The sequence below is a fragment of the Mytilus edulis genome, chromosome 6, assembly GCF_963676685.1.
Source record: "Mytilus edulis chromosome 6, xbMytEdul2.2, whole genome shotgun sequence".
Lineage (NCBI taxonomy): Eukaryota > Metazoa > Mollusca > Bivalvia > Mytilida > Mytilidae > Mytilus > Mytilus edulis.
The window spans coordinates 88,005,601-88,031,268 of NC_092349.1; the positions used below are offsets into that span (position 1 = coordinate 88,005,601).

Sequence of the window (25,668 nt, forward strand, 5' to 3'; positions counted from 1 at the left end):
TCAAAACTGGGTATCAGAAAGGATTCGTTTAAAGCCTTTTTTTCTGTTTTAATCTTATTTTACTATCACACATTTTTTTTTAGTTACATGTATTATAATCTATATCTGTGAGTGAACTCACAAAAGAATACCCTTGCCTTAAGAGAGAAGATTACAGCATATGTTTTTTTACAGAAATATTTTAAAAAGTTAAGTTAGATTATCTCCCCTTTAAATATCAAAATGAGAAAATATTCCTTTACACCCATCCTTGGTTAATGTGCTACTACTGCATAAAGTTTCATTTTTGTGTAAAAAATAAGTTGATCACTAATTTTTCATTGAGATAAATTTCATGTTGACATTTATGTCTCTTTTATGTCAACTTTATCATGTTTATAACAATAATTACCTGACATAAAATGATTGGCCAGTGTGTATAGAGTTTCTACTCCACCTTCATGTCCATTGAATACTGTGGAACCTTTAGGTCCATCTATTATCTTTCTATAAAATAAAATCAAGTTAAACTTTCATAAGTTCCACAAATACATTGTGTATGCATTGATAAATTTATTTTGTAACTGTTGTCCTTTGAAAATCTTACAAGTTTACATGGATCTGCCTACCCTTCCGTATTACCTAAGATTACTCCTAGTTTTTTTTTTGTTTTTTTTTGCAAGTTTTGTAGCTGCAATGTTGAGTTTTGTATACTGTTGTTTGCTTTTGATCGTTTTATTCTTTTTTATTTTTGTCAGTTTATTTTTGACTTATGATTTCGAATATCCCTTTGGTATCTTTAGTCTCATTTGCCACTTTCATAGAAACTTAGGAAAATAAATTCTGACATAAGTCATTTAATGCTGCTGAAATAGATTCAGATTATTCTCATAGTAATACAATCCCCATGGTAATGAGATGTGCTTATGCTAAATCAAGTGTTTACTTAATATTATCGACTTATCTCTAGCAGTTCCTCTTAAACTGACCTAACTAATCATTAAACATTATAAAAATAAGGAGATGTTATATGATTGCCAATGTCGGAATGAGAAAACTTTCCACAAGAGTCCAAATGATGTGGATTTAAGTAATTTTGTATACCTATAAGACAAGCTGAAAATCATACATACATGTAGGGCCAAAAAATAAATTTTGTTTGTTTCCCCTCCCACCACCGACCTGGTAAAATCTCAGCAACTCGAAAAAAATTTTTGACCATTCTTGTCCCAAATTATTTATTTTGCTATGTTGGTTTTTGGTTATGTCCTTCTGATGCTGTAGTAAACAATCGTTTTAAATCAAGGCATTTTTGCATTGAAACGTCTATATGATACGGAATCAAGGAAAACAAACATCACACGATTTGTGTTGTGTGTAAGGGTGATATTTGAAAATAAAAAAATCTGGAGAATCTTTCAACCAACTGAGTGCACCTTGATTGGCTTTGTCTTTTACCTCTGTTCCTGTTTAAGGGATAAAATCTGAGTAAAAATGGTCTGAATCATGCTTTGAAATCAATCTACTTTGTCTTCACTTCGAACAGGTTGGGCACAAGTCAGAAAATGTTTGATACGTGAATTACCTGCTTTCAGGGAACCTCCCTGATTTCTGGTGTAAACAAGACCAGTTTAAATGTGTTTTTATTTTTCATTTTATGGCATGAAATTTACAAAAGGGCTAGTTTTACGTTATAACTGCATCAGTTGAATTTGTAAATACTCATAGTATACTAGGAACAACAAAACATGAATAAGTGAAGCCTTGTTTTTTCTAGAACTCGAAAAAACATACAAATCTTTTGTTTAGGAATAAATTGACCAAGCTGCATGATCCAGGTGTAACTGAACATGACTGAATTATGTTCACTTCTATTGAAAAATTTAATTCATTGAATTTTAATTTCCAAGTCATTAACATATCTTTTTGTCATCTCATAATTGATGATCAAGGTATGAATTGGTGAACACAGGAATTGTTTTGTTGTGAGTTATGCATTAAATTAGACTTGAAATAAGCTTGATTTTTAACTAATTTAACACTTGCTTTCATTAAACATTGTTATCACATAAAGAATATGTGCTTTTATAGATTTCGTACCATAAAATAAATAGGGAAAAAAAGGAGTCCCTGCATACAGTTTTTAACACCCGAAAACTTGGATGTACACTGAAATCAGGGAATACCCCACTTTTCTTGACTTATCTTACCTGTTGAATTTTTGTAAAAATTCAATATAGAAAAAATTATATCAAGAAATAAAATAAAATAATTTGCCTACCTACCTACTCATACCCTGATAACCTCAGTCGGGGAGGGTAAACAAAGATATTTTTAATGTTGGCCTACATTTACCTTGAGAGTTCAGATTTACACAACATTGGCTATTACTATGCTTTAGTTACCTATGATTTGGTAGAGACGTTTGGTCAATACATCTTTGTGTGATTGCAGCCTTACATCCATCAAACTTTGTCTGATCAAAAGTAGCCATGCCAACTGGTCCTGGCTCTGGAGGGGTGTGGTCTATCATCGTTCCACCTGACGACACATAACATTTGTACCCAAGTGTGTTTGTTATCTCAGCATTTAAGATGTAGACCATACCATGTTGTAAATCAAGATTGTGATCTATAAAAGAGCTATAACCCACTCCGAGTCGTTCATAGTTTTTGTATGTGCCACTGATATGTAGCTCTGCATTAGGTCCTTCCACGGTGGCATGGAGGTCACAGGTTTCTGAATGATGTTCGTAGTCGAAAGCAACACATTTTCTCCCAAAATTAACACATTTCTGAGCACACTCCTCAACATGATCAGTTTTACTACTTGAAATCTTCTCTGCAGTTAATTTCCCCTCTTTACCAATAGTGAAGAACTTGAGAGGGGAATTAGCCTTTGATACGTTACGTTCTGTAGTAGATTTCAAAATAAGTGGTTGCCATGTAATGACCTCTGACCCTGATCCACCTTGACTTTTGGTAAATCCAACGGCCTCTGAATGAGTGTCCACTAACTCAGAATCATCAAAAACCACCACATTACCACTAATCTTCTTGGTATGACTTGTATAGGGATAGGATTCATCTATTCTACCATCAGGTAAGGTGTTATCAAATGTTTGTAGATTGCACTCAGTTATACTGGAATCACCTTGGCTATTTTTAGCTTTGACCGTCCAGTAAAGGGGTATTCCATAATGTTCTTCATGTAGTTGGACAGGAGCAGTTAGAGAGTTTCCCGTCATCCCTGTCCAGTCTTGGACATTTGTGCCAGATCTGTGTGTTCCAATAGCATAAGATAATGTAATATCACTAACATCAGACTTAGCTGACACTTCTAAAAGAAAGGCTGTATCTGTGATGTCACGACCTTCAAGTTGTTTGACCTCACAACCTCCAGGGCTTGATCTTCTCTGACGAGGATTGGTTGCTACAGATGATATCCTTGGTGGATGAGGATCTCTTTTCTCATAAGGTTTGTTGAAAATGTTTATTTTATAAGTCGGTAGCTTATACTTCCAAATACAAGCATCAAATACAGTCACAGTAACAAACAATAGTCGTAACTTGGCAAAAGCTTGAAGTTTCAGCTCCAGTGGTACAATTTCTAGATCAAGACGGAACCTGTAATACAGAAATGGCTTAAAATTAAAGTTTATAATGCAAATCCTAGATTAAAAGAAAACCTTAAATCTATTATAGACAAAAGTTTATGTTATATTCAGCAACAAATAACAACCACTGACTTACAGGCTCCTGACTTTGGATAGACACATACAGAATGCAATATATTTACAGTGGAGTCATTTAATTTGGTTGGTACCAATTTTTTTTATGAAAATTGTATATTTTGCTGATACTTGATGTTTTTGTTTTTTGTAAGTGTGCTCAAATACAAGAAAAAGAAAATCTGTACTTTGTTGAACATTTAAGTCCAAAATTTACCTTTACCTACAAAATAAAAAAAAATTGGTATCCAATGAACAATAATGAATCCACATATTAACATACCCTAATTTTATTGGAAATTTTCCAAATCCAAATTCTGCAGTGATTGGGAAACTAGTTTCTAGCAGGTGCCCCTCCAATCTGATTCCACCATATGCAAAACCAATATCTACCTTTATTGATCCCCACACACTGGTACCAATATGTGGTGTTACTACAGCCTATAATAACAGAATTATTCTTAGTTCTTTTACTGTTGGAACTTGTGTGTAAATTTTATTTCAAATTACTGGAAAAATTATAATCATTTCTTATTAAACAAAAAATTTTAAATAAAAAGTCTATTGTAAAATTGCATGTGTCATTTATACTGACCATCAGGTAATGTTAAAATTTCATTATGTACACTAAGAAGAAATGAATGCTGCCATGTATAATAAAAAGTATAGCTTAAAGAGTTGCAATTATTTCTCCAACACTTGCAAGGTATAAAGGGAAGGGAATATCCGCTAAAATTATACAATTCTTAATTTGTTATTTACTTATATGTAATTTAAGTATTGTTTATACAAACAGAAAAGTCTTTTCAGTTTTCAAGTAATTAATTTTATGATAAAGATGCTGACATCATGGATGCAATTAATTAACATACACGGACCACTTGTTATATCTTGAGGTTAATTTGTCTAACATTTGACACTTTGAAGTTACAACTGGAATCTAATGGACTAATCTTGTCTTAATCAGATACATGTCACAAACAATCACTGTGGGAGAGGAAGCAGAATATGATACCAGATCTCTTTAATACTGATTACACAATAATAGTATATTATTTGAGGGTCAGTAGGTCAGTCTCCTCCCCTGGATGTTAGATGTATCCAATCTGTGTGTAAAGCCAATTGCATGGTCTTTGTATAATCAGTTTCTTGGTTCATAGCAGCCTGACTAGTTGATGGAGTTTTACAGTGCTATTATTCAATTTACCTCCCACCTTCCCCTTCCTTATAACACCTTCAATATTGTTTCATGACTAGAGAAACAACTCAGCTTAAACTAGTGATATATTTTTTCTTTATTTCAGTTTTCCTTAATGGAATTTTATCACTGGTCATTTCTAAAATTTCATTCATCCCCAAGCATTTCGGGGACAAATTTTATCAAATTTATTCCAGTGCCAGTTTGATAGACCCCTGCTACTTCACGAGTACATGGGCTATCCCCCAGGCAGACCCTTGCACTACCTGGCTGCCGATGAGACGCCTAGTCTCATCACCTAAGTGGAGAACCCTCGCTTCACATTCCCCGGCTGGCGCATTGTCGGGCAGGCAGGTTCTTCCTTACACTTAAGGTTGCAAGCTGACTTGCTCAGGCAGGAACTCAAAATTGCGTTTGTATGCTGAGTGTTTCTCAAGGGCCAAAATTAAATGATTTTTTAATAAATATTATTATTATTCTAACTGTCTTTCTGCTTTAAGCCAGTATGATTTGCTGAGACTATGTTTTGGTTTACACACAGAAACCCCTTATATTTGCCTTGGTTGTAGTTTGTTTTGGGAGCAGTTATTTGGTCTTTTTTGCTCATTTATGTGGGCTAGCTATCATATTGCCATGCTGACTTTATTGAGATTTGCTATATCAGGATCCCTCAACAGTTACACAAACAAAGATTACACAAACAAAAGATTACACAACCTCCTACTAAAACTACAGAAATAATATTTCCATACGAGACTACAAGAAATAATATTTCCATATGAGACCACAAGAAATATATAATAAGAGTCTACAAGAAAATACAATAGATCACTACAAGAAAATACAATATGAGACCACAAGAAAATACATATGAGATCAGGATACAAACACCTTTGAAGTTTGTATAAACAAATGCAATTTCTTAATTTGTTACATACAATTTCTTAATTTGTAAAATGTAATTTCTTAAGTTGTAACATGTATTTTTTCCATCCGTTACATGAATTTCTACATTTCTTGATTTGTGAAATGTAATTTCTCAATGTGTAAACACAATTTCTTAATTAGTTAAATGTATTTTCTTCATTTGAGTCACGTTTTGTGAGATGTTTCTTTGTAATTGTTACCGTAGCCGCCAATGAAATGTTCTAATTCTAAAGAAACAAGAATGTGTCCAAAGTACACAGATGCCCCACTCAATCATTTTTCATGTTCCATGGACTGTGAAATAGGGTAAAAATCTAATTTGGCATTAAAATTAGAAAGATTATACTATAGGGAACATGTGTACTAAGTCTCAAGTTGATTTGACTTCAATTTCATCAAAAACTACCTTGACTAAAAACTTTAACCTGAAACTCCCACTTTCATTTTCTATGTTTAGTGGACCGTGAAATTGGGGTCAAAACTTTAATTTGGCGCTAAAATTAGAAAGATCATATCATAAGCAACAAGTGTACTAGGTTTCAAGTTGATAGGACTTCAGCTTCATCAAAAACCACCTTGACCAAAAACTTTAACCTGAAACTCCCACTTTCATTTTCTATGTTCAATGGACCGAGAAATTGGGGTAAAAAGTCTAATTTGGCTTTAAAATTAGAAAGATCATATCATAAGCAACAAGTGTACTAAGTTTCAAGTTGATTGGATATCAGTTTCATCAAAAACTACCTTGACCAAAAACTTTAACCTGAAGCGGGACGAACGAACGAACGGAGCCACAGACCAGAAAACATAATGCCCCTCTACTATCGTAGGTGGGGCATAAAAATACAAGTTACAAATCAACATGTTACAAATCAAGAAGTTTGACAAGTCTAGAAATACAAATCTAGAATAAAATAGTACACAAAATCGCTGTGGAGCCATGTCAACTCGTACCTTCGCAAACTCGTACCCAATATTTACCAACTCGTATTTCTACCAACTTACACCCAATATTTTAGGATTTTATATCCATTATAAAAGTTGTTATCTTCTTTTCTATAATATTAAAACATACACATGAAATTAAGTGCAACTGCATTGATAGGTATTCTGATGCAATAAGTTTTCAAATCAGAAATGTCTAATGAGTTAACCATTTCAAGTGTCTTAAACAATCAGCTCTATATTCCGGACACGGTATAAGACGAATCGAGAGTAAACAGAGCGTACTAGCTCTTCGTCAACAAATTTACACACGACCCTAAAAGTCTACCCCAAAAATCACAAGACAGTGACAGGGTGTTTACCGAACACAAATGCTCCACCAACTTAATTCTTGCAGATAGCGAATGGTGCGGCAAGTAGACTTTCTAAAAAGAAATCAAGTATTTATAGAACTGTAAATAATGAAAAATAAACTGTTATCACAGAGATGATGTCTCGCTTTTTGTAATGTCTATAATGCAAATGTTGAAATTAAAGAAGTCAATGAACCATGACTGAATGTACATGGCTAAAAATTCTCAATGGAAATGAGATGTGCCAATGCTGAAACAACTGCATACACATATCATTGACCCACCACTAGTGGTTCCCCATAAACTGATTTAATCACAAACTAGTTCATGAAAACTAAGCAAAAATTTCAAAGTCAAAAGACCATGACAGAAGGGGCCGGGCCAAATAATCTCCATGAAAATGAGATGTGCCAATACTTATAGAACTGCATACCAATTATCATTAACTTACCACTAGCGGTTCCTCATAAACTGACCTAATCACAAACAAATACATGAAAAATAAGTAAAATTTCAAAGTCAATAGACCATAACTGAGGGGGCGGGGCCAAATAGTCTCATGGCAATGGGATATGCCAATACTAATACAACTGCATACCAAATATCTTTGACCTACCACCTGTGGTTCACTAAAACTAAACCTAATCACAAACTAATACATTGTTGACGCTGCCGTTGCTGCCGATGACAGAAACAGTATACCTATGCCTTGCTGTTTGACTCTGTCAAGCGAGACAAAAATTGAAAATTGATAGTTTAGTTTCTAATATGTTTGTGGGCTGACCAACAAAAATGCTTTCTTCGGATTTCATTGACATCTTGCTTGGACATCATATCTGATTATTTGATGAAATGATGTTAACTAACATGGATACTTTAAACCTACTAGACAATTATATCTATTTTAGTTTTTTTAATTCTTGTTCTGACTTTGTCGCTTCAAAAATATACGGATTGACAGTTTCCCTATCGAAGGTCAGTGGTTTTCTCTGGGTCCTCCAGCTTCCTCTACCAGTAAAACTGTCCGCCACGAAATAGCCCTAAAAGGGGCACTTAAAAGTGGCATTAAAACAATAACAATCGATCAATCGATTTTGAAGTAACGAAAGACTTTCATATATAAACTAAAAAGAAAAATCTCCTTGTTCACATGTTCAACGCAAAGATCATTGAAAAAAGCTTCATAGAATATTTTATACAGTTATTTAGATACTATAACAGATACACACCATGATTAAAATAAAAAAAAATCATACATTTCGCGCTTATTTTCACCCAATCTTAGTTTTCACAAAATCAATAAGTAAAACTCAGTGGATTGTGGTGTTCAAAGTGCAAAACTGATGCTTGAATCTATAGCTATTTTTCATTAAAACAACCCAATTCTGATCTATTTTTGTATGTTCGAGCCTAATGTCCACTAATCAGGTGCCAATCAAGCAAAAAGGGGGTTCCAACACTTTCAAGTCAAATAGAAATGGTTGTTCCAACCATATGTTCCCATACTAAAGTATTAGTAGTCAAACAAAAAAGGGGGATCAACCCCCGGAACATCTCTATCCTTCCCGGCCGCCACTGACTAATGGTCCAAGACCACACAAAAATCCGGTTAATAAAAATTAGCACTTCGGAAGCTGTCAAAAGATTTCAAGACACCCTGAACATAAAATTGTCCATATTTTGAGTTAAAGCTGATGAAGTTTTCTATAATTTTGATATAATTTGTTCCAAAAGTAGTACAACACACTGTAAAAATATCATTGAGAAAGTGTAGGTGGGATTTTTTTAATTTTCATTTATGTTCTAAAAAGAAATGCACTACGAAGTAATTGTGGTCTTGGACCTAATGATCACTGATTAGATTATATTATATTATGTTTTAATATTATAGAAAAGAATATAATAACTTTAATGGATATAAATCGTAAAATATTGGGTGTGAGTTGGTAGAAATACGAGTTTGTAAATATTGGGTACGAGTTTGCTAAGGTATGAGTTGACATGGCTCCACAGCGACCTTGTGTACTATTTTATTCTAGATTTGTATTTCTAGACTTGTCAAACTTCTTGATTTGTAACATGTTGATTTGTAACTTGTATTTTTTTCTTTAGAAACGGAACTTTTCATTGGCTGGCAGCGGTAACAATTACACAGACACATCTCACAAAACGTGACTCAAACAAAGTAACTACATTTCACAAATTAAGAAATGTAGAAATCCATGAAACGAATGAATAAAATACGTTTAACAAATTAAGAAATTGTGTTTACACATTAAGAAATTACATTTCACAAATCAAGAAATGTAGAAATTCATGTAATGGATGGAAAAAATGCATGTTACAACTTAAGAAATTACATGTTACAAATTAAGAAATTATATTTTACAAATTAAGAAATTGCAGGTTACGAATTAAGAAATTGCATTTCACAAATTAAGAAGTGTATTATTATGGCGGATATTCCCTTCCATAGGTATAGACACGGTAAATCTCATTCCAGTATTTAGACTTACTTTAGCTTTCATACTCATGATACACATCTCTAGTTTTAAATCAATTCCCATTCTAGCTGTCGCTCCAAAGGCTGAAAAATAAAACAACAAATAGAAAAATATCTCCATGTTAATTCACTTTTATAATGATTTTTTCATGTATTTCATTTGTCTTGTGGTTTTTTGTGTTACTGTGTTGTGGTCTCCTTACAGACTGGTCCCCCATCTTATGTTATAACATAAAAAGGTTTATTTTTGCAGAAATTAAATTTGACAGAAATCAAATTTTGAAATCCTAAAAACTCTGTTTGAAAGATTTTATATCAAAACGTTTTTCTTCCAGAAAGAATATAATAAGGATGGAATATTTTCAGTATACAGTATTACTGCATATTAATTTTTTTCATTTCCTTGGTTGTAAAAACATATATGATTTCTGATATTCTTCTTCAATGCTGTTTTCATGTACGATTTAAACATGAAGTCAAACTTTCATGCAAATGTCTGTAATAACAAGAATGTGTCCATAGTACACGAATGCCCCACTCGCACTATCATTTTCTTTGTTCAGTGGACCTTGAAATTGGGGTCAAAACTTTAATTTGGAATTAAAATTAGAAAGATCATATCATAGGGAACATGTGTACTAAGTTTCAAGTTGATTGGACTTCAACTTCTTCAAAAACTACCTTGACCAAAAACTTTAACCTGAACTTCGCACTATCATTTTCTATGTTCAATGGACCATGAAATTGGGGTCAAAACTATAATTTGGCATTAAAATTAGAAAGATCATATCATGGGGAACAAGTGTTCTAAGTTTCAAGTTGATTGGACTTCAACTTCTTCAAAAACTACCTTGACCAAAAACTTTAACCTGAAGCGGACGGACGAACGGAGGCACAGACAGACGGACGGACGGATGAACGGAGGCACAGACCAGAAAACATAATGCCCCTCTACATAGTAGGTGGGGCATAAAAACATTTAAGTCTATGTTTTTCATTGCAGCTATGAATAGATTATATGTCTATTGTAACACAAGAGTGCACACTCTGAAATATCTCACCTTCTTTTTCTAACTATTGATATTATGTTAATAGTCCTAAATATAAAGTTTAACTACAACTATCACATAAAATTAAAATTATCCAACAAAAATAAGGTCAAGGTCAAATAAATCAAACAAGAAATACATGTAGTCCTTACAATCATTTAATACACTGAATATATAGTTGACATATTACTTGTAGTTTCTAAGAAACAGACTTAACAAAAAAACTAAACATTGACCAATGAACCATGAAAATAAAGTCAAGGTCAGATGAACCATGCCAGACAGACATTTACAGCTTACAACCTTTCCATATAACAAGAGAAACAGACCAAAACACAAAAACTTAACACTGACCACTGAACCATGAAAATGAGGTCAAGGTGAGCTACCAGTAGCTATGTCTGTATCCTATCTTATAATTACCCAAATCTAATGCTACTGGTCCAACAAAGAATTGGAACTCTATACCAGGAGGAGTAAAACCAAACATCTTATTAGGTCCAGGATTAATAATCTGCATATCTAATTCTGCCAATGGAAGACTTCCTTCAAAACAAAAATCTTCTTTCTCAGGAAATTCTCCATCCACATGTTCACCTTTCTCTCTCATTTCCATCAACTAAAATACAATACAGATCTGTTTTATATGTATATATCACAAACAAGCCTTTAGTGTTCACCAGGTATCTTCTTTTCTGTTCATCCAACTATATTTGAAAGGAACTTGTAGCTTGCATCTAATTTATGCAATTTGTAAAAATTGATCATGTTATCACCATAAATACTGAAAGTATTTTTTATAAAATATCTATTTACAAAAAAAAAAGTTACACATCATTGTCAATATAAATATAATTTTATGTGACATGGTGACTGTCATACAAGTGAGAGTTTAGCTAGCTATTCAACCTGGTTTAAGCCACCATTTAAATTTTCTACATATTAAGCAATTCCTGTATCAAGTCAGGAATATGACAGTTTTAACCATTCGTTTGATTGTTTGAACTAATGATTTTGCCATTTGATTACTGACTTCTGTTTTAAATTTTCCTCAGAGCTCTGGATTTTTGTTAATTTACTTTTTTTTCTATGTATATTTGTTATAAATGATGAACATCACAAATTCAAATATCCAAAAAATACTCACTGCATGCAAAGTGGCATTCCTAATCTCATTAATAAGAACTAGACACTTTGTCATATCCAATCCAAACTCAGATACTTCTTCAAGAAGGTCAGGTAAGGTCAAGGAATAAACTCGGTCTTCAAATGGATCTCGTGCTTGTTCTGACGGAAAAAGCAAAAGTATATAATTTAAATAACATAATTCATTTGGAAGATCAAGTTAAACTGAACACATCTAGTTTCTGCGCATATATCTTCTCAATTTCATAAAAATCATAGAAAAAACCCAGAATTTTATTGATGAATTTCATCACTCTATTATGTTTATGGTTAATGATTTAAGCATACCATAAGGAAGAAAACAAATTATATTCCCTGATTACCTTTGTCGTATATACCTGTGTCAGACCAGCAAAAAACAAACATACAAAGAATCAGCTACAGTCATATATATAGTCCTAATTATTTTGAACAGTTCTGGTTTATAATATTGACCTATTCTGATAATGGAATATTTTTTTGGATGGAATTCTATAATCTGTTTCTGTTCAGCCCATCTTAAACCTTGAATGGATGTTATTTAATCATGTTATTGAAGCTTCATTTGTATGTTTCTTTCAATTTTTTTTTAAGATTATTTGTTTCTTTCATTTGTACTGACTAGAGAATTTTGATTTAACTTGCATTATCTAACTGAAAATTAAGTCTAATATTAAAAGAAAATTAAGTCTAATATCAAAAGAAAATTAAGGAAGATATCAACTGTTCAACGGACCAGTATTTTGAAAGCTAGTGCCGGTCCTGATGACCGATGTAAAAACAACCATTGCAGTGCCTTTTTTATCGGTAATTAGTGGTAACGCAACTTATTCCAATATGTGTTAACATCGTTCTTCAGATGTACCTGCTACTAATTTCCGGTACTGGTTTCCTGTTATAAACAAACTTAAAAACCTATGGAAACCAAAGTGCTGATCTACACGTGGCCTTCTAAATTTGTTCATGCCAAACAATCAGCGATTGAAATCTTAGATGGAGATAACAAATACTGAGAAAATGGTTCAGGCCTCACGGTAATAAAACTTTCGAGCATGATTTTTTTACTCAGACTCGAAAATCAACCAATCAAATTGCTTGATTTCATGTTTCGAGCATGATTTTTGTGCTCCGAGCACTGAGCAAAGTTTTATGCCTTCAAGGCCTGATGATGAAATGGATAGAGAAATGACTTTAATTAAGAAAAATCAGAAGATCAGAACTGGTCCTTCATTATTAATTTGTCCGTGGCTGTGAAAAATAAAACTAACAATAATAAAGTTACTTTGGATAAAATATGTTATTATTTTTATTTTAGGACCAAATGGCCAGATTTTTTTAGGACTGGCTAAAATTTTGTAGGACTGACAAATAATCTTTCTTTGTCGGTCCCATGACCGACAGGTCAAACAAAGTTTTCTGCGAACTAGATCCTCTCCTCCTCAATAATTTACTGTTTTAACAAACTTTGTTGTGAGTACCGATCAGTAAATCTCATGAATTCTTTATTACTTACTATTGTAACACACACTGTTATGAGTACCAATCGGTAAATCTTTCAGGAGTTCTACATCTTCAAAGCAGGAGTAATGAGTTGTAGAACACACTGCTCCAGATAATGTAACATTTACTCTGCTGTCATTTGACGAGTCAATTCTAATATCAAATACTAACTCAGTGTTCTCTGTCTTAGATAGATCAACAACCATAATTTGTTTCTGAGCTGTAAATTAAATATTTTCATGTTGATTCGATAAGCTTTATATTAGAGACATATTCAAAGTGCAAATGGTGAGATTTCAAATTTTCAAAAAAAAGGGGGAATCCACCTCTTGATGTGTTGGTAAGTATTGTGACTTTTGACATTCCAAGAAAATATACACAATAGGAGAGAAATTCTAATGTCAGAGTCAAAAAGGACAATATGGATTTAAATTGTTTTGAGAGTAGTTTATGAAAAATACATTGCCTGGGTATATTTGGAGGAATGGAGTTTACTTTGAGATAATTGATCAGTTTCTTTAATTTGTTTCAGAAGATAATCAGTTCAACAATTACAAGCTAAAGTAAAATTTTATGAAGGTTTGCCAAAAAGGACTTCAAAGATTAGTTTCAAAAGGATATTTTACGATTGTTTTCCACTTACAAGTGAGTGTAAAGTTTATCATTTGATCCTTGATGGTGATGTGAAGCTGATTAGAACAGCTGTCAAGTCTAACGTCAACCTTGACCAAAGCTCTCTTAAATCCATCCCTGAAAACCATTCCACACGTAATACCATGGCAATCTTCATGGGCTTCACAGTAGTGGCCGTATCCTGCTATTATGGCATGTTCAAAAGGTTTACATTCTGGAATAAAAGAATAAAACAGAGTTACACTGTCCCCCACATTTTACATATTTTATCTATCCAGAGGCAATTAACTAAAACAGTTTTTTGTTTTGTTTTAAAAACAATTTATGAATAAAAAGTGTGCACGGGGAACAAAAAAAACTTTTTTTCATTGTATTCTAAATATTTCAAACAGACCCTCAGGGGCATTACTTATAGTATACTATAAGTTTTATAAAAAAAATTGTACCCAAGAGATCGACTAGCTAGGGTGCTAAAGAGGTCATTTTCTATAAATTTAATATTTCTAAAGGGCCATAACTCTTTTAAAAAAAGACCATCTGCTACCATTATAAAACTTGTCCAAAGTTTATTGCTGATATTACCTATAGTATCAGTTTAATAAAAATTTGGCAAGAACTGTACCTTTGAGAAAGCTTACAAGAATAGACAGACAGACGGAGAGACAGACAGAGTGACTGACCCCTGGTATCTCTGTGTTAAACAGGGGACAAAAATAGTATCATAACAATAATATATATTAAGTAAATTTCCTAAATTGCTAAGTTGGCACTTGGAAACAGTAAAACTTGCAAATTTTCTATTTTCTCACATCTAACATATATTCACAAAATATGGTAAATTTTAACCCTGTTATCCCCAAATCCAGTGGTTATCCTTGTTATTTTTTTGTTGGAATAGTATCCGTAGAAAAATTGTCTTTTTTTAATTTATGTTTATAGAAATTGAAATAGTTAATACTGAGATAGACAACATACATATCCTATTTAGTATTCCTTAAAGCTTTAAAAGACCAATATAAAATAAGGAGATGTTCTATTTATGATCATGATGATTGCCAATGAGACAACTATTCACCAGAGACCAACTACATGTATAAGTCACTGGCTGTATCAATATCACACCAGAGACCAACTATAAGTCACTGGCTGTATCAATATCACACCAGAGACCAACTATAAGTCACTGGCTGTATCAATATCACACCAGAGACCAACTATAAGTCACTGGCTGTATCAATATCACACCAGAGACCAACTATAAGTCACTGGCTGTATCAATATCACAAGCTATAAAAGGCCCAAACACAACAAGCCTTGTGCTATTTTCAATCAACCTGAACTATTTTCATTATAAAAAAACAAACCTTCAACAGCCATTCCCAGTAACTTGTCAATCATAGAAAGTCTATCTCCTGTTACTGTAGTATGAGCTTTCATCAGTTTACGTCTGATCTGTTGTAATGGCATCCCATCAGGGTACATTAATGGTTCTGTTCGTAGTTTGTTTGCTACTTCTTTAACTATGACATCTAACTGTTGTATCAATGGTGAACCAGCTAACAGGTGCTTGATTTCTGTCAGGGGCTTATCATCTATATGAAATTTAGGCAGAAATGACCTGAAAAATTAGTCATAGGTAATTTGAGATCAGTAAAGCTGAAACATAGGTCACCTTGATCTTCATTTGATAAAAAAATTAACATGTTAACCTTAATGATTTTACTTGAAGCAATTTAAAACTATTTCATCCAAACATCTGTACACAAAATCATACTTTCTTATCAATAATAGGTGTGTGAACTAACATCTCCAAGACAGCTGCTCCAAAACAGATGAGGATGCAAAAAGATTTTTGAACATGTTCTCTTTTATGAAGAATTTGGATTTAAGAGCGATTTTCAAATCAAGAAATATTTTAATTGTTAAAACAAAGGAGACATTCAACCCATAGGAAGATTTCTATCTCATGTCAGCACAATATAAAATAATTAGCCTCTCACCAAACCAGACATAAAGCCTTGAAAATTACTTCATAAATAACATTACTTTAATTGAACTATAACATGTATAATGTTATTAATTTATCCATTGATACACAATATAACTAGTTTATTAAACAATAATTGGTTTCTTAGACAATAATCGGTTTCTCAAATACATGAAATAATAATCGTTTTTTTAGACAATAATTGGTTTCTTAGACAATAATTGGTGTCTTAGTCAATAATTAGTTTCTTAGACAAAAATTGGTTTTATGTTTTTTTTTATTCTAAAAATAAAAATACATGTATTTTATACTTACTTTACTTTTACTTTGGACAATATATTCTTGAATTTATCAAACTTTCCAGTCATATTGTGAAACTTCTCCTTAAAAGTTTGCATCCAAGTTGGATGTTCTTGTTGGTTCTCAACAGATCTTCCCTGACGATTTTTGCCACGTTGACCACCAGATGGCTTTGATTTACTTCCTTGACCACGTTGACCAAAGGGTGTCTTTGATTTACTTCCCTTAGTTGGACGTTTGATCTTTTCCTTCTTTTCTTTAGGATCACCAGTCATTGTCCCATCCTCAGCATTCATACCAATGTAAAAATAGGAGAAACCATTACATGTTGACTTGTGACGAGGCCTTGGGAATCTCTTCTTTAGATAAGGAGCTGGATCAATATAAGAATAACCACCATTTGATGTAGATTCAGTATTGTTTGGTCGTTTCCTCATTGCTACAAACAAAAAGTTAGTGTCACATTCAGTCGATTTTGTAGATAGTCCAATCCTTTTGCCAGCCTTTATGAAAGTCCCTCTTTTACCTTCATCAATTACCGTGTCCAGTTCAAAGCCACTGACCACTACTTCATACATAGCTAGATCTGCTCTTGAAGGACGAACTAATACTTCTGAGTCACTTATTCTATGGACAATACCATGGAATGGATTCACTACGTCCTGTAAAATATAAATGTGAATTGTCTGAAATAATATTTGTATTCATGAATTAAACTACCATGAAAGTCTAGAGTCAAACCCCATAATTGTGTTGGTCAATCAAGTATGTGCATTTCCATATACATAAGGAAATGAGTGTACAAAATCAGGAATAGGAGCTTTTTCTGCCATTTGACAAGGAACTTTCTATTTAAAATTTAACTTGGAGCTTAGCATTTTTGTTATTTTACTTTTTTCCATTGCCTTATTCTATCTGGAAGGACTTACACTACAATTATCTGGATTCAAACTAAATATGATTTAATAGAGGACAGCAACTCCATTCATATATACCTGTAAATATATTTCTAAATACAATGGCAACTGAAATGATAATCCAATGTAATTGTGAAACGTTAACCAGTCACTGAAATCTCACTAGATCATACTTATAGCTTATATATGTTAAATATTAGTTAGACCAAAAAGTATTCATAATACACGGATGCCCCAATCCCACTATCATCTTCTGTGTTCCAAAGTATAAATATATATATATCTATGGCATACCTGATAACCTGGCTTAAATGCCAGATCTACACCTTTTCTTCCTTTGTTATCTCTGAGATACATACCTGATAACCTGGTTTAAATGCCAGATCTACACCTTTTCTTCCTTTGTTATATCTGGGATACATACCTGATAACCTGGCTTAAATGCCAGATCTACACCTTTTCTTCCTTTGTTATCTCTGGGATATTTTCCACATCCACACTTTGCCCCACAGGATGCAGGAGTTTTGGGAAATTTACGATGAAACTTTGACCCAAATAGCTTCTGCATGTAATACTTTCCTTTATGATATCTGAATTTAAAAATATAAGTTGTTTGCAAAAACTTCATAATTGTACATTCAAAATAGCTTAGTAGTAGCTATATATAATATATAGCTAAGTTCACAATTACTAAACAATCCATAGGAATGCTGTTTAAGATGAAGGTGATGCAAACTTGTACAAAACAACAATCTTAAAAGCACTATCATTTCCTGACAGTACGTTTATAAGCAATATGTCTTATGGTTTTGGTAAGGAGGATTTTGGAAAACCATTAATCAAATTTAAAATCCAGTATCTGGTCTAAAGAGTTGTTTAAAAAACATTCTCCACCATTGAATATTCTGATTCATTCCTGTGTATTCTAACCAAATATCAATGTTGCCTAGAACACTTTTTCTTTTTTTACATTATATATAGTCTATTTCTTCACAAAATAAAAACACAATCAAAATTAAAATAATATTCTTAAAACTTGTCATTATATATAAAATACATTTTTGAAAGACGCATAAGAAAATATTAAACTACAGTTTTACTTACGCATCCCGAAGAAATGTATATGCATGTTTAATTTTCTTGAACATGTCCATGAGATGAGAGATCTTTTCCCAGAATGGTTTAGCCAAAGTGATCACACCAGATAAAGTGGAATTAATATCATCTACAACTCCTTTGATAGTCTCTTGAATGAACCTCTTTGATCCCTGAACAATACAATACAATATTATTACTATGAGTTGCTTCCCCTTGAATAGATGAGATGAAAATATCAAGCATTGACGTTTAACATTTTAATAGAATACATAACATTTCAATAGTGAGTGAATAATTGTTAAATAAATGGAGAACTTGTTATTTAAGAAATAATTGATGCCAGCTATACTTTATTGTAGTTTTCACATGGGTAGGCATTATATTCGTGATTATTTTTGCCAGAGCGATAGCGAGGGCTAAAATAACACGAATGTAATGCCTATCCATGTTAAAACTGAAATAAAGTATAGCTGGCATCAATTATTTCGATTCTGATTAGGACAATTACGGTAATTTCTATGTTCGCTGTGTATAAGGGTATAGTATTTGTGTAGGCAATTCCATCAACCTCCCTGTCGATTTTTATCCAACTAGTTCAAACCAGTTTAATTTCGCAAAGTTGTGTTTCTAAAATTCAAAATTGAAACAGAAATTAACAAATTTATTAACTTAAACAATATTTGTGACACAATATAACAGAAAAGTTATAATTCAACGTCTTTTTGTTAGAAGTTAGAGGTCAATTTCTGACAAGCACATTTTCAAGTCAGTTGTCAATGGCGGTGGACGCACAAGGAGAATCGGGTAGGTCGATCTTTATTTACTAAATTAATTGTCTCGAGGAGCGCTTTGACAGAGATTCATTTATACGCTACAACGGCGTCCCAGAAAAAAAATTAAATAGCCTTGCCAGACGTCATAATTATTTGGACTATACTTGCGGTAGCTACACCCTGTAAAATTGATGAAAGGGCACGCCTTTGTGCATCTGATGATTTCAAATTCTGTATTACATGATGATTAAAATTAATACTGAGTGACAATCTTGTTGCATTTGTAAAATGGATTGGAAACCTTGGTGGTATATTGATAATTACGCCTATTTTTTTTATAGGAGAATGGGGTTCGATTCCCTGCTAGGGTCAATCCATTTTATCATAAATATGAAACAATTTTGTCATTTCAGTACAACAGTTATAATTAACCTATACTTTATTTTATATTTTATCATCAGATCATATGTTTCATTGAAATTATTTTTATACATGCCTTTTAACACTAAACAGAATAGATGAAACATGTTTTTCAGAGGGAGGGGTTTTGAAGTTAGAACAGCCAACATGAACGTTGAGGTATCTAGGTCAAATATGTCAATTTCGAATTGTAACACATTGTTGTCATTGTAAAAGTATTAGTAACAAAATGTGTATCATTTTAGTGTTTGAAATTGTCCTAAGTTAATGAAATAATTTAAATGCGTATACCAATTTGATAAAATTCATTTTCTGCCGTAGTCAATATACGCATGTGTAAACTAATTTTATTGGATAATAAAGTATGGTTTCTTTACAAAGCTAAAGAAGCACGTCATATTAGAATGAGAAATAGATAATGCCCCAACTTACATATAACTTTATATAGGAACATAAATCAAGAATGGTAAAAGTGACACCACTCAAATTTGAACTTGATCTGTATGTTGTGGTAAAAGCATTATGTGTATATATTTGATAACATTTGGTTGAGGCAAACTAAAGTTATGAAGAATGACAACTTATTTCAGAATGCAACAACAAAAGAAACAACATACCATACAATATAAGTATGGTCTATTCAAATACTGTACAATGTAAAAATCATTTGACCTTGAGGTGGAATATCAGAGTAAAATCCAAATATTGAAGAAAGGGAAATGTTTCACAAAAACAACAACCTGACCAAAGTGCACAAAACACAGCCAAAACAAGTGAAACTGCGAGCTACTGCTCACTGATGATACCCCCGCCGCAAGTGGATAATATTAATAGTGTAAAAATATGCAAGTGTTCGGTAAACAGGAAGTTGTCAAGTGATGAATCTGAAAACGCATCACACGGTATAGCTGACTTATAAAAATCCTGAAACCAAATTTCAGAAATCCTTGTATTGTAGTTCCTGAGAAAAATGTGACGAAAATTTTTAACTTGGTTATCATGTGTAAAATCATACAAGTGTTCGGTAAATAGGAAGTAGTCGAGTGATGAATCTGAAAACGCATCACACGGTATAGCTGACTTATATAAATCCTGAAACCAAATTTCAGAAATCCTTGTATTGTAGTTCCTGAGAAAAATGTGACGAAAATTTTCAAATTGGCTATCATGTGTAAAATCATACAAGTGTTCGGTAAACAGGAAGTTGTCGAGTGATGAATCTGAAAACGCATCACACGGTATAGCTGACTTATATAAATGCTGAAACCAAATTTCAGAAATCCTTGTATTGTAGTTCCTGAGAAAAATGTGACGAAAATTTTCAACTTGGCTATCATGTGTAAAATCAGACAAGTGTTCGGTAAACAGGAAGTTGTTAAGTGATGAATCTGAAAACGCATCACACGGTATGGCTGACATATATAAATGTTGATACCAAATTACAGAAAGGGTGGATGTGTAGTTCCTGAGAAAAATGTGACGAAAGTTTCATGGGACGGTACGACTGACGGACGGACAGACTGACGGACGGACTGACAGACAGAGGTAAAACAGTATACCCCCCCTGTTTTAAAGCGGGGGTATAAAAAACCCTTCACCCAGAGGCCTGCTGTAAAATTAATAAATCATATAAGACAATATACATGTACACTTACATTAACATTAAACCCATCAGTAATCATATCTGGTGACAGACTTGAACTGGCTGTTGGGTTATGGTATATATCATGAATTTCCTCTTTAGTCATGTTATAAATATCCTTCAGGTCTGTTAGAATACCTTTAATTTCTACTACAGGATGAAACCAGTATGGAGTTTGTCCTGTAAAAATCGTCATGTACAATTTGATCATATACAATACAATATAATGTATCATTACACATGTCACAAGGTCAGCAGAACAAGAACGGTTTAGCCATCCATGGAACTTATTCTGACCATATTCTAAGGAGGACCATAGAAAGAACTGAATGATGTCATACCTTCAGCAGGAACTATATAATATGTATAAGTTACTTGACCTAAGTTGTGTTACTCAATCTTTTATTCTGTGTATATTATTTTGCTCTCATGGATTTTCCTTCTTTTGGCAGTGATGCCTGTTCTACAACTTATATTTTATTTATGTCAACTAGAAATATCTGTATGATATGAATGTCCTAGCTACAGAGAAGTATGCATAACTCATATGGTGTATTAGTCATTGCTTCTAAACAAATATGAAGTCATTATGAATTTAGTACATCTATAGTCTTCTCATATCAATATATCAACAAGAATGTGTCCCCAGTACACGGATGCCCAATCTGCACTATCATTTTCTATGTTCAGTGGACCGTGAAAATGGGAGAAAATCTCTACTTTGGCATTAAATTAGACAAATCATATCATAGGGAACATGTGTACTAAGTTTCAAGTTGATTGGACTTCAACTTCATCAAAAACTAACTTGACCAAAAACTTTAACCTGAAGAGGAACAGACAGACAGATGAACGAACAGACACACAGACCAGAAAACATAATGCCCATAAATGGGGCATAAAAATGTTGATGAACTATTGTGTGCAGTATATTACATTAATTGTGAAGTTATAATTTAATTTTACCTTTAGAAAAAAAACAGGAATCCATTATTCTGTTCTTGGCTTCAATGAAGGTTGCAACAGCTAATTTAAATCTGAAAATCAATACATTGAGGTTTGGAATTTGAAGCAACAGAAATTATTTCTTGGGTTCCTCAAAAACAAATCCGGAGGGACATTTTTTAATGTTAATTTGTTCATTGAATTTAATATGAGCAGCATTCTGAGTGGATTGAGGAAGAAAATATAGTTCATTTGACATTTGATTTTGTGAAATGTGTGCAATACATTGTTCGTACTTACTTGAGAAGTGCCATTTCAATGCCATTAAATGATTGCACAGGATTTTCCCAGAATTTCCAGCTGTCTTTGATTAAGATAAATCCTTCCCCCATCTCATGGGCCACAAATGGTAGAGTAACTGTCATTGCATCTGCTATACTCTAAAACATACAGTTTTCAATTTACAATGCAATACACTGAAACAAACAAGATGCCCTTACATTACAACTAATACACAATAAAACATATAATTTTTGTTTAAAAGTAGACTTGTTACACATTTTGACGTTTGAGGGGAACATGTTTACTACGTTTCAAGTTGATTGGACTTCAACTTCATCAAAAACTACCTTGACCAAAAACTTTAACCTGAAGCAGGATGAATGAACGGACGGATGGACCCACAGACCAGAAACATAATGCCCTCTACTATCGTAGGTGGAGCATAACAAGAATGTGTCCCAAGTACACAGATGCCCCATATGCACCAGTGATATTGTTGGCTTTTTTCAAAACTATCACTACCCTTTTTTATTGGGAAAATATGCATCATTTTCATCAAATTGGGAAATTTAAAATTAACCATGAATTTGACTGAAACCTCAATTTACAGACCCATTTTCAAGAGTAAAACCCTGCTTTAAAATAAGACCCCATTTTGTCAGTGATGATACATAAATAGACCCCCAAATGTGCACATATAGTCATTTTAGGCATGAAAAATGTTTAAATGAGTGTTTTTCAGTTTGTATTCATGCACAATTACTACTGAGATTGCACTGTTTGGGAAAAAAGTTGTCTTTTTGGGAATAATTTTAAGCCATTTTTTTTCAAATTCTTCTCCAGGGGAAAAAGCCTTTATTCTCCACTAATTTAAGGCAAACAATATCACTGTGCACTATCATTTTCTATGTTCAGTGGACCTTGAAATTGGGGTAAAAACTCTTATTTGGCATTAAAATTAGAAAGATCATATCATAGAGAACATGTGTACTAAGTTTCAAGTTGATTGGACAACTTCATCAAAAACGACCTTGACCAAAAACTTTCACCTGAAGTGGGATGAAGGAACAAAGGGACGAAAGGAAGGACGAACGGACCTACAGACCAGAAAACATAATGCCCCTCTACTATTGTAGGTGGGGCATAAAAAGTGGGGAATTTCATTTCTAGAAAAAAGTAAAATCACAAAAATACTGAACTCTGAGGAAAATTCAAAAATGGAAAGTTCCCTATATCAATATGGAAATTGTGTTTGTTGGATTGATTTTTTTTAAAATATTTCATGCATATGTTCAAGATAATTTTTCTTCTTTCAAATACTAATGTAAGGGGAGTTAACTCCAATAGTTTTGTTCTAATAATATAAAGACATTTTTGTTGTCTTTCTATTTAAACAAAAGCGGCTTTTTCTGTGTACAATCCTTCTAAAATCTGATAATTTGGCACAAAATGTAGCTTAAAAAAGCTGTCAGACACATAACAATTTTCATAAAAAAGCATGATATTAATTTAATTTAACACAGTGGCTTGATTTTTATTTCCACTTATTCTTTTAAAGATTTTTAACATGTGCAGTGCTTAAATAATTCTGATCCTTACTTATTCTTTAATAAATTGATAAAAAAGATTAAGTCTGAACTAATCATTACGTTGGAACAGTTCACTTACATGGTAAAATCCTAACACATCAGATTTTACATCGGTGATGAAGTTCGTTACTCTGCTAATCACTTTCTTGAATCGGTCAATTAACGGATAGCCATCATAATCAATCAGTTTATTATATGCTGCGACTACTGACTCAACTATTTTGTGAATTATATCTGGGAGATTTTTGAATATTTTTATGATTTCCTTGACAAGTTGGACAAATGTCATTTCTGTCACCATCTCAATAAGTTCCTTTATGGTTTTTGCAGCTTCTAAGACTGGATCTATAATCATGTTGTAAAGTCTGTCAAATAGTGTGGCTACATTTTGGATATCATCAAAACCAAAGTCCTGAAAAAATACCATCTTTTTTAGTATGTATTTCAAATAAAAAAAATTAAAAAGTCAATTCATTGGGTTGTTTTTTTTTTTTGATAGAAAGGCAATACTGTGTGCATTGATATTGGTGGTATATTAATTTTAATGGGTAAGAGGAAAGACAACTTTAAATACTTAAAAAAAACAAAAACTGTCAGACTTTAATATGATCAAATAATGATATGTCAAAATAAGGTAAATTACTAAGTTTTTCTCAAAGTAACAAAAATTGGAACAATTCTACAAACATACATATTTGGATCTACAGGTTTTTCCTAACAATATGGGATATCAATCTACTTCAGCAATAGTCCTATAACTGTAGTGTTTAAATATACAAATGGGCTTATAAAGGATTTCAAATAATAACAAAGAAAGATTGTAAGACTGTGATTATCATAAAAAAAAACTTAAAATCTTAAGTATGGCCTTTTTTTTTAAAGAGAAGTTAAATTCAAATATTACAAAATGGAAAACAAACCTTAAACGGACATTTAAATTTAAAAGACGTATACCAGTGTTTACAAGCTGAATTTTTATAACTCTAATAACTTATTACCTTCAGCACATTAAGATCATATTCCACTTTTTTCTTGTAACAAAGAGACACTCTGAAGATGTCAAATTTCTTTCCAATGAGACCAACATTTACTTCAGCAAAAGCCAAGTTATCTACTTTCAATTCAAACTTCCCTTTAAATGGCTCTGAAAAACAGGACAGAATATAATTTAATTGATTATCTTTTTGAAATAATTTTTGTTCAACATATTTCGCATGCCATACCTGTATGGAAACAGATTTGGGTGTCAATCTCTTATTTCAGAATATAAGGTACATGTTTTAAAGGTATAAGATCACAGAAAAACAAATTTTAGAGCTGTCTATAAGGTATGGGATTTTTCTCATTGTTTGAAAGCTGTATTGTTGCCTATAATAGCTTACATCCACTTTGTTTAGCTTTGGTTAATTTTAGTCTCATTGCATTGGCAATCATAAAAATTGCATCAAATTCCATTATATTGACAAAAATGTGCGACTAAACAAACAGACACTCCCCTTATTTTTATATAAAATACTTGACATACAAATACTGATTAATGGCCAATGCTAGGAAGTAATCCAATGTTGAAGATGACAACAGTAACTATTATTATCAAATCATTTCACCATTATATTAAGTCTATTAATAATATTAATATTTATGTCATATAGAATTGGCTAGCAATTAAAATCGGAATGGCAACTTCAAGTAAAACCCTGCTATTTTATATCTCATTATATTGCATACTCTGAT

The 25,668-nt window shown here is 32.5% G+C and overlaps 1 protein-coding gene across 1 annotated transcript in view; it reads right to left on the minus strand.

Moving 5' to 3' along the window:
* The window catches only part of LOC139526729 (uncharacterized), an 87,061-nt gene that overhangs the window by 38,448 nt on the left and 22,945 nt on the right, over window positions 1-25,668 (minus strand). The window contains exons 18-35 of the mRNA XM_071321892.1: window positions 24,933-25,078; window positions 24,014-24,346; window positions 22,364-22,503; window positions 22,085-22,155; window positions 21,132-21,298; window positions 18,290-18,453; window positions 17,580-17,775; window positions 17,480-17,548; window positions 16,284-16,930; window positions 15,346-15,599; window positions 13,992-14,195; window positions 13,362-13,568; window positions 11,832-11,971; window positions 11,108-11,303; window positions 9,649-9,719; window positions 3,993-4,150; window positions 2,385-3,605; window positions 392-486 (exon numbers count right to left, since the gene is read on the minus strand). Of these exons, the coding sequence (XP_071177993.1) occupies window positions 392-486; window positions 2,385-3,605; window positions 3,993-4,150; window positions 9,649-9,719; window positions 11,108-11,303; window positions 11,832-11,971; window positions 13,362-13,568; window positions 13,992-14,195; window positions 15,346-15,599; window positions 16,284-16,930; window positions 17,480-17,548; window positions 17,580-17,775; window positions 18,290-18,453; window positions 21,132-21,298; window positions 22,085-22,155; window positions 22,364-22,503; window positions 24,014-24,346; window positions 24,933-25,078 (4,479 nt within the window). The remainder of the gene's footprint in view (window positions 1-391; window positions 487-2,384; window positions 3,606-3,992; window positions 4,151-9,648; window positions 9,720-11,107; window positions 11,304-11,831; window positions 11,972-13,361; window positions 13,569-13,991; window positions 14,196-15,345; window positions 15,600-16,283; window positions 16,931-17,479; window positions 17,549-17,579; window positions 17,776-18,289; window positions 18,454-21,131; window positions 21,299-22,084; window positions 22,156-22,363; window positions 22,504-24,013; window positions 24,347-24,932; window positions 25,079-25,668) is intronic.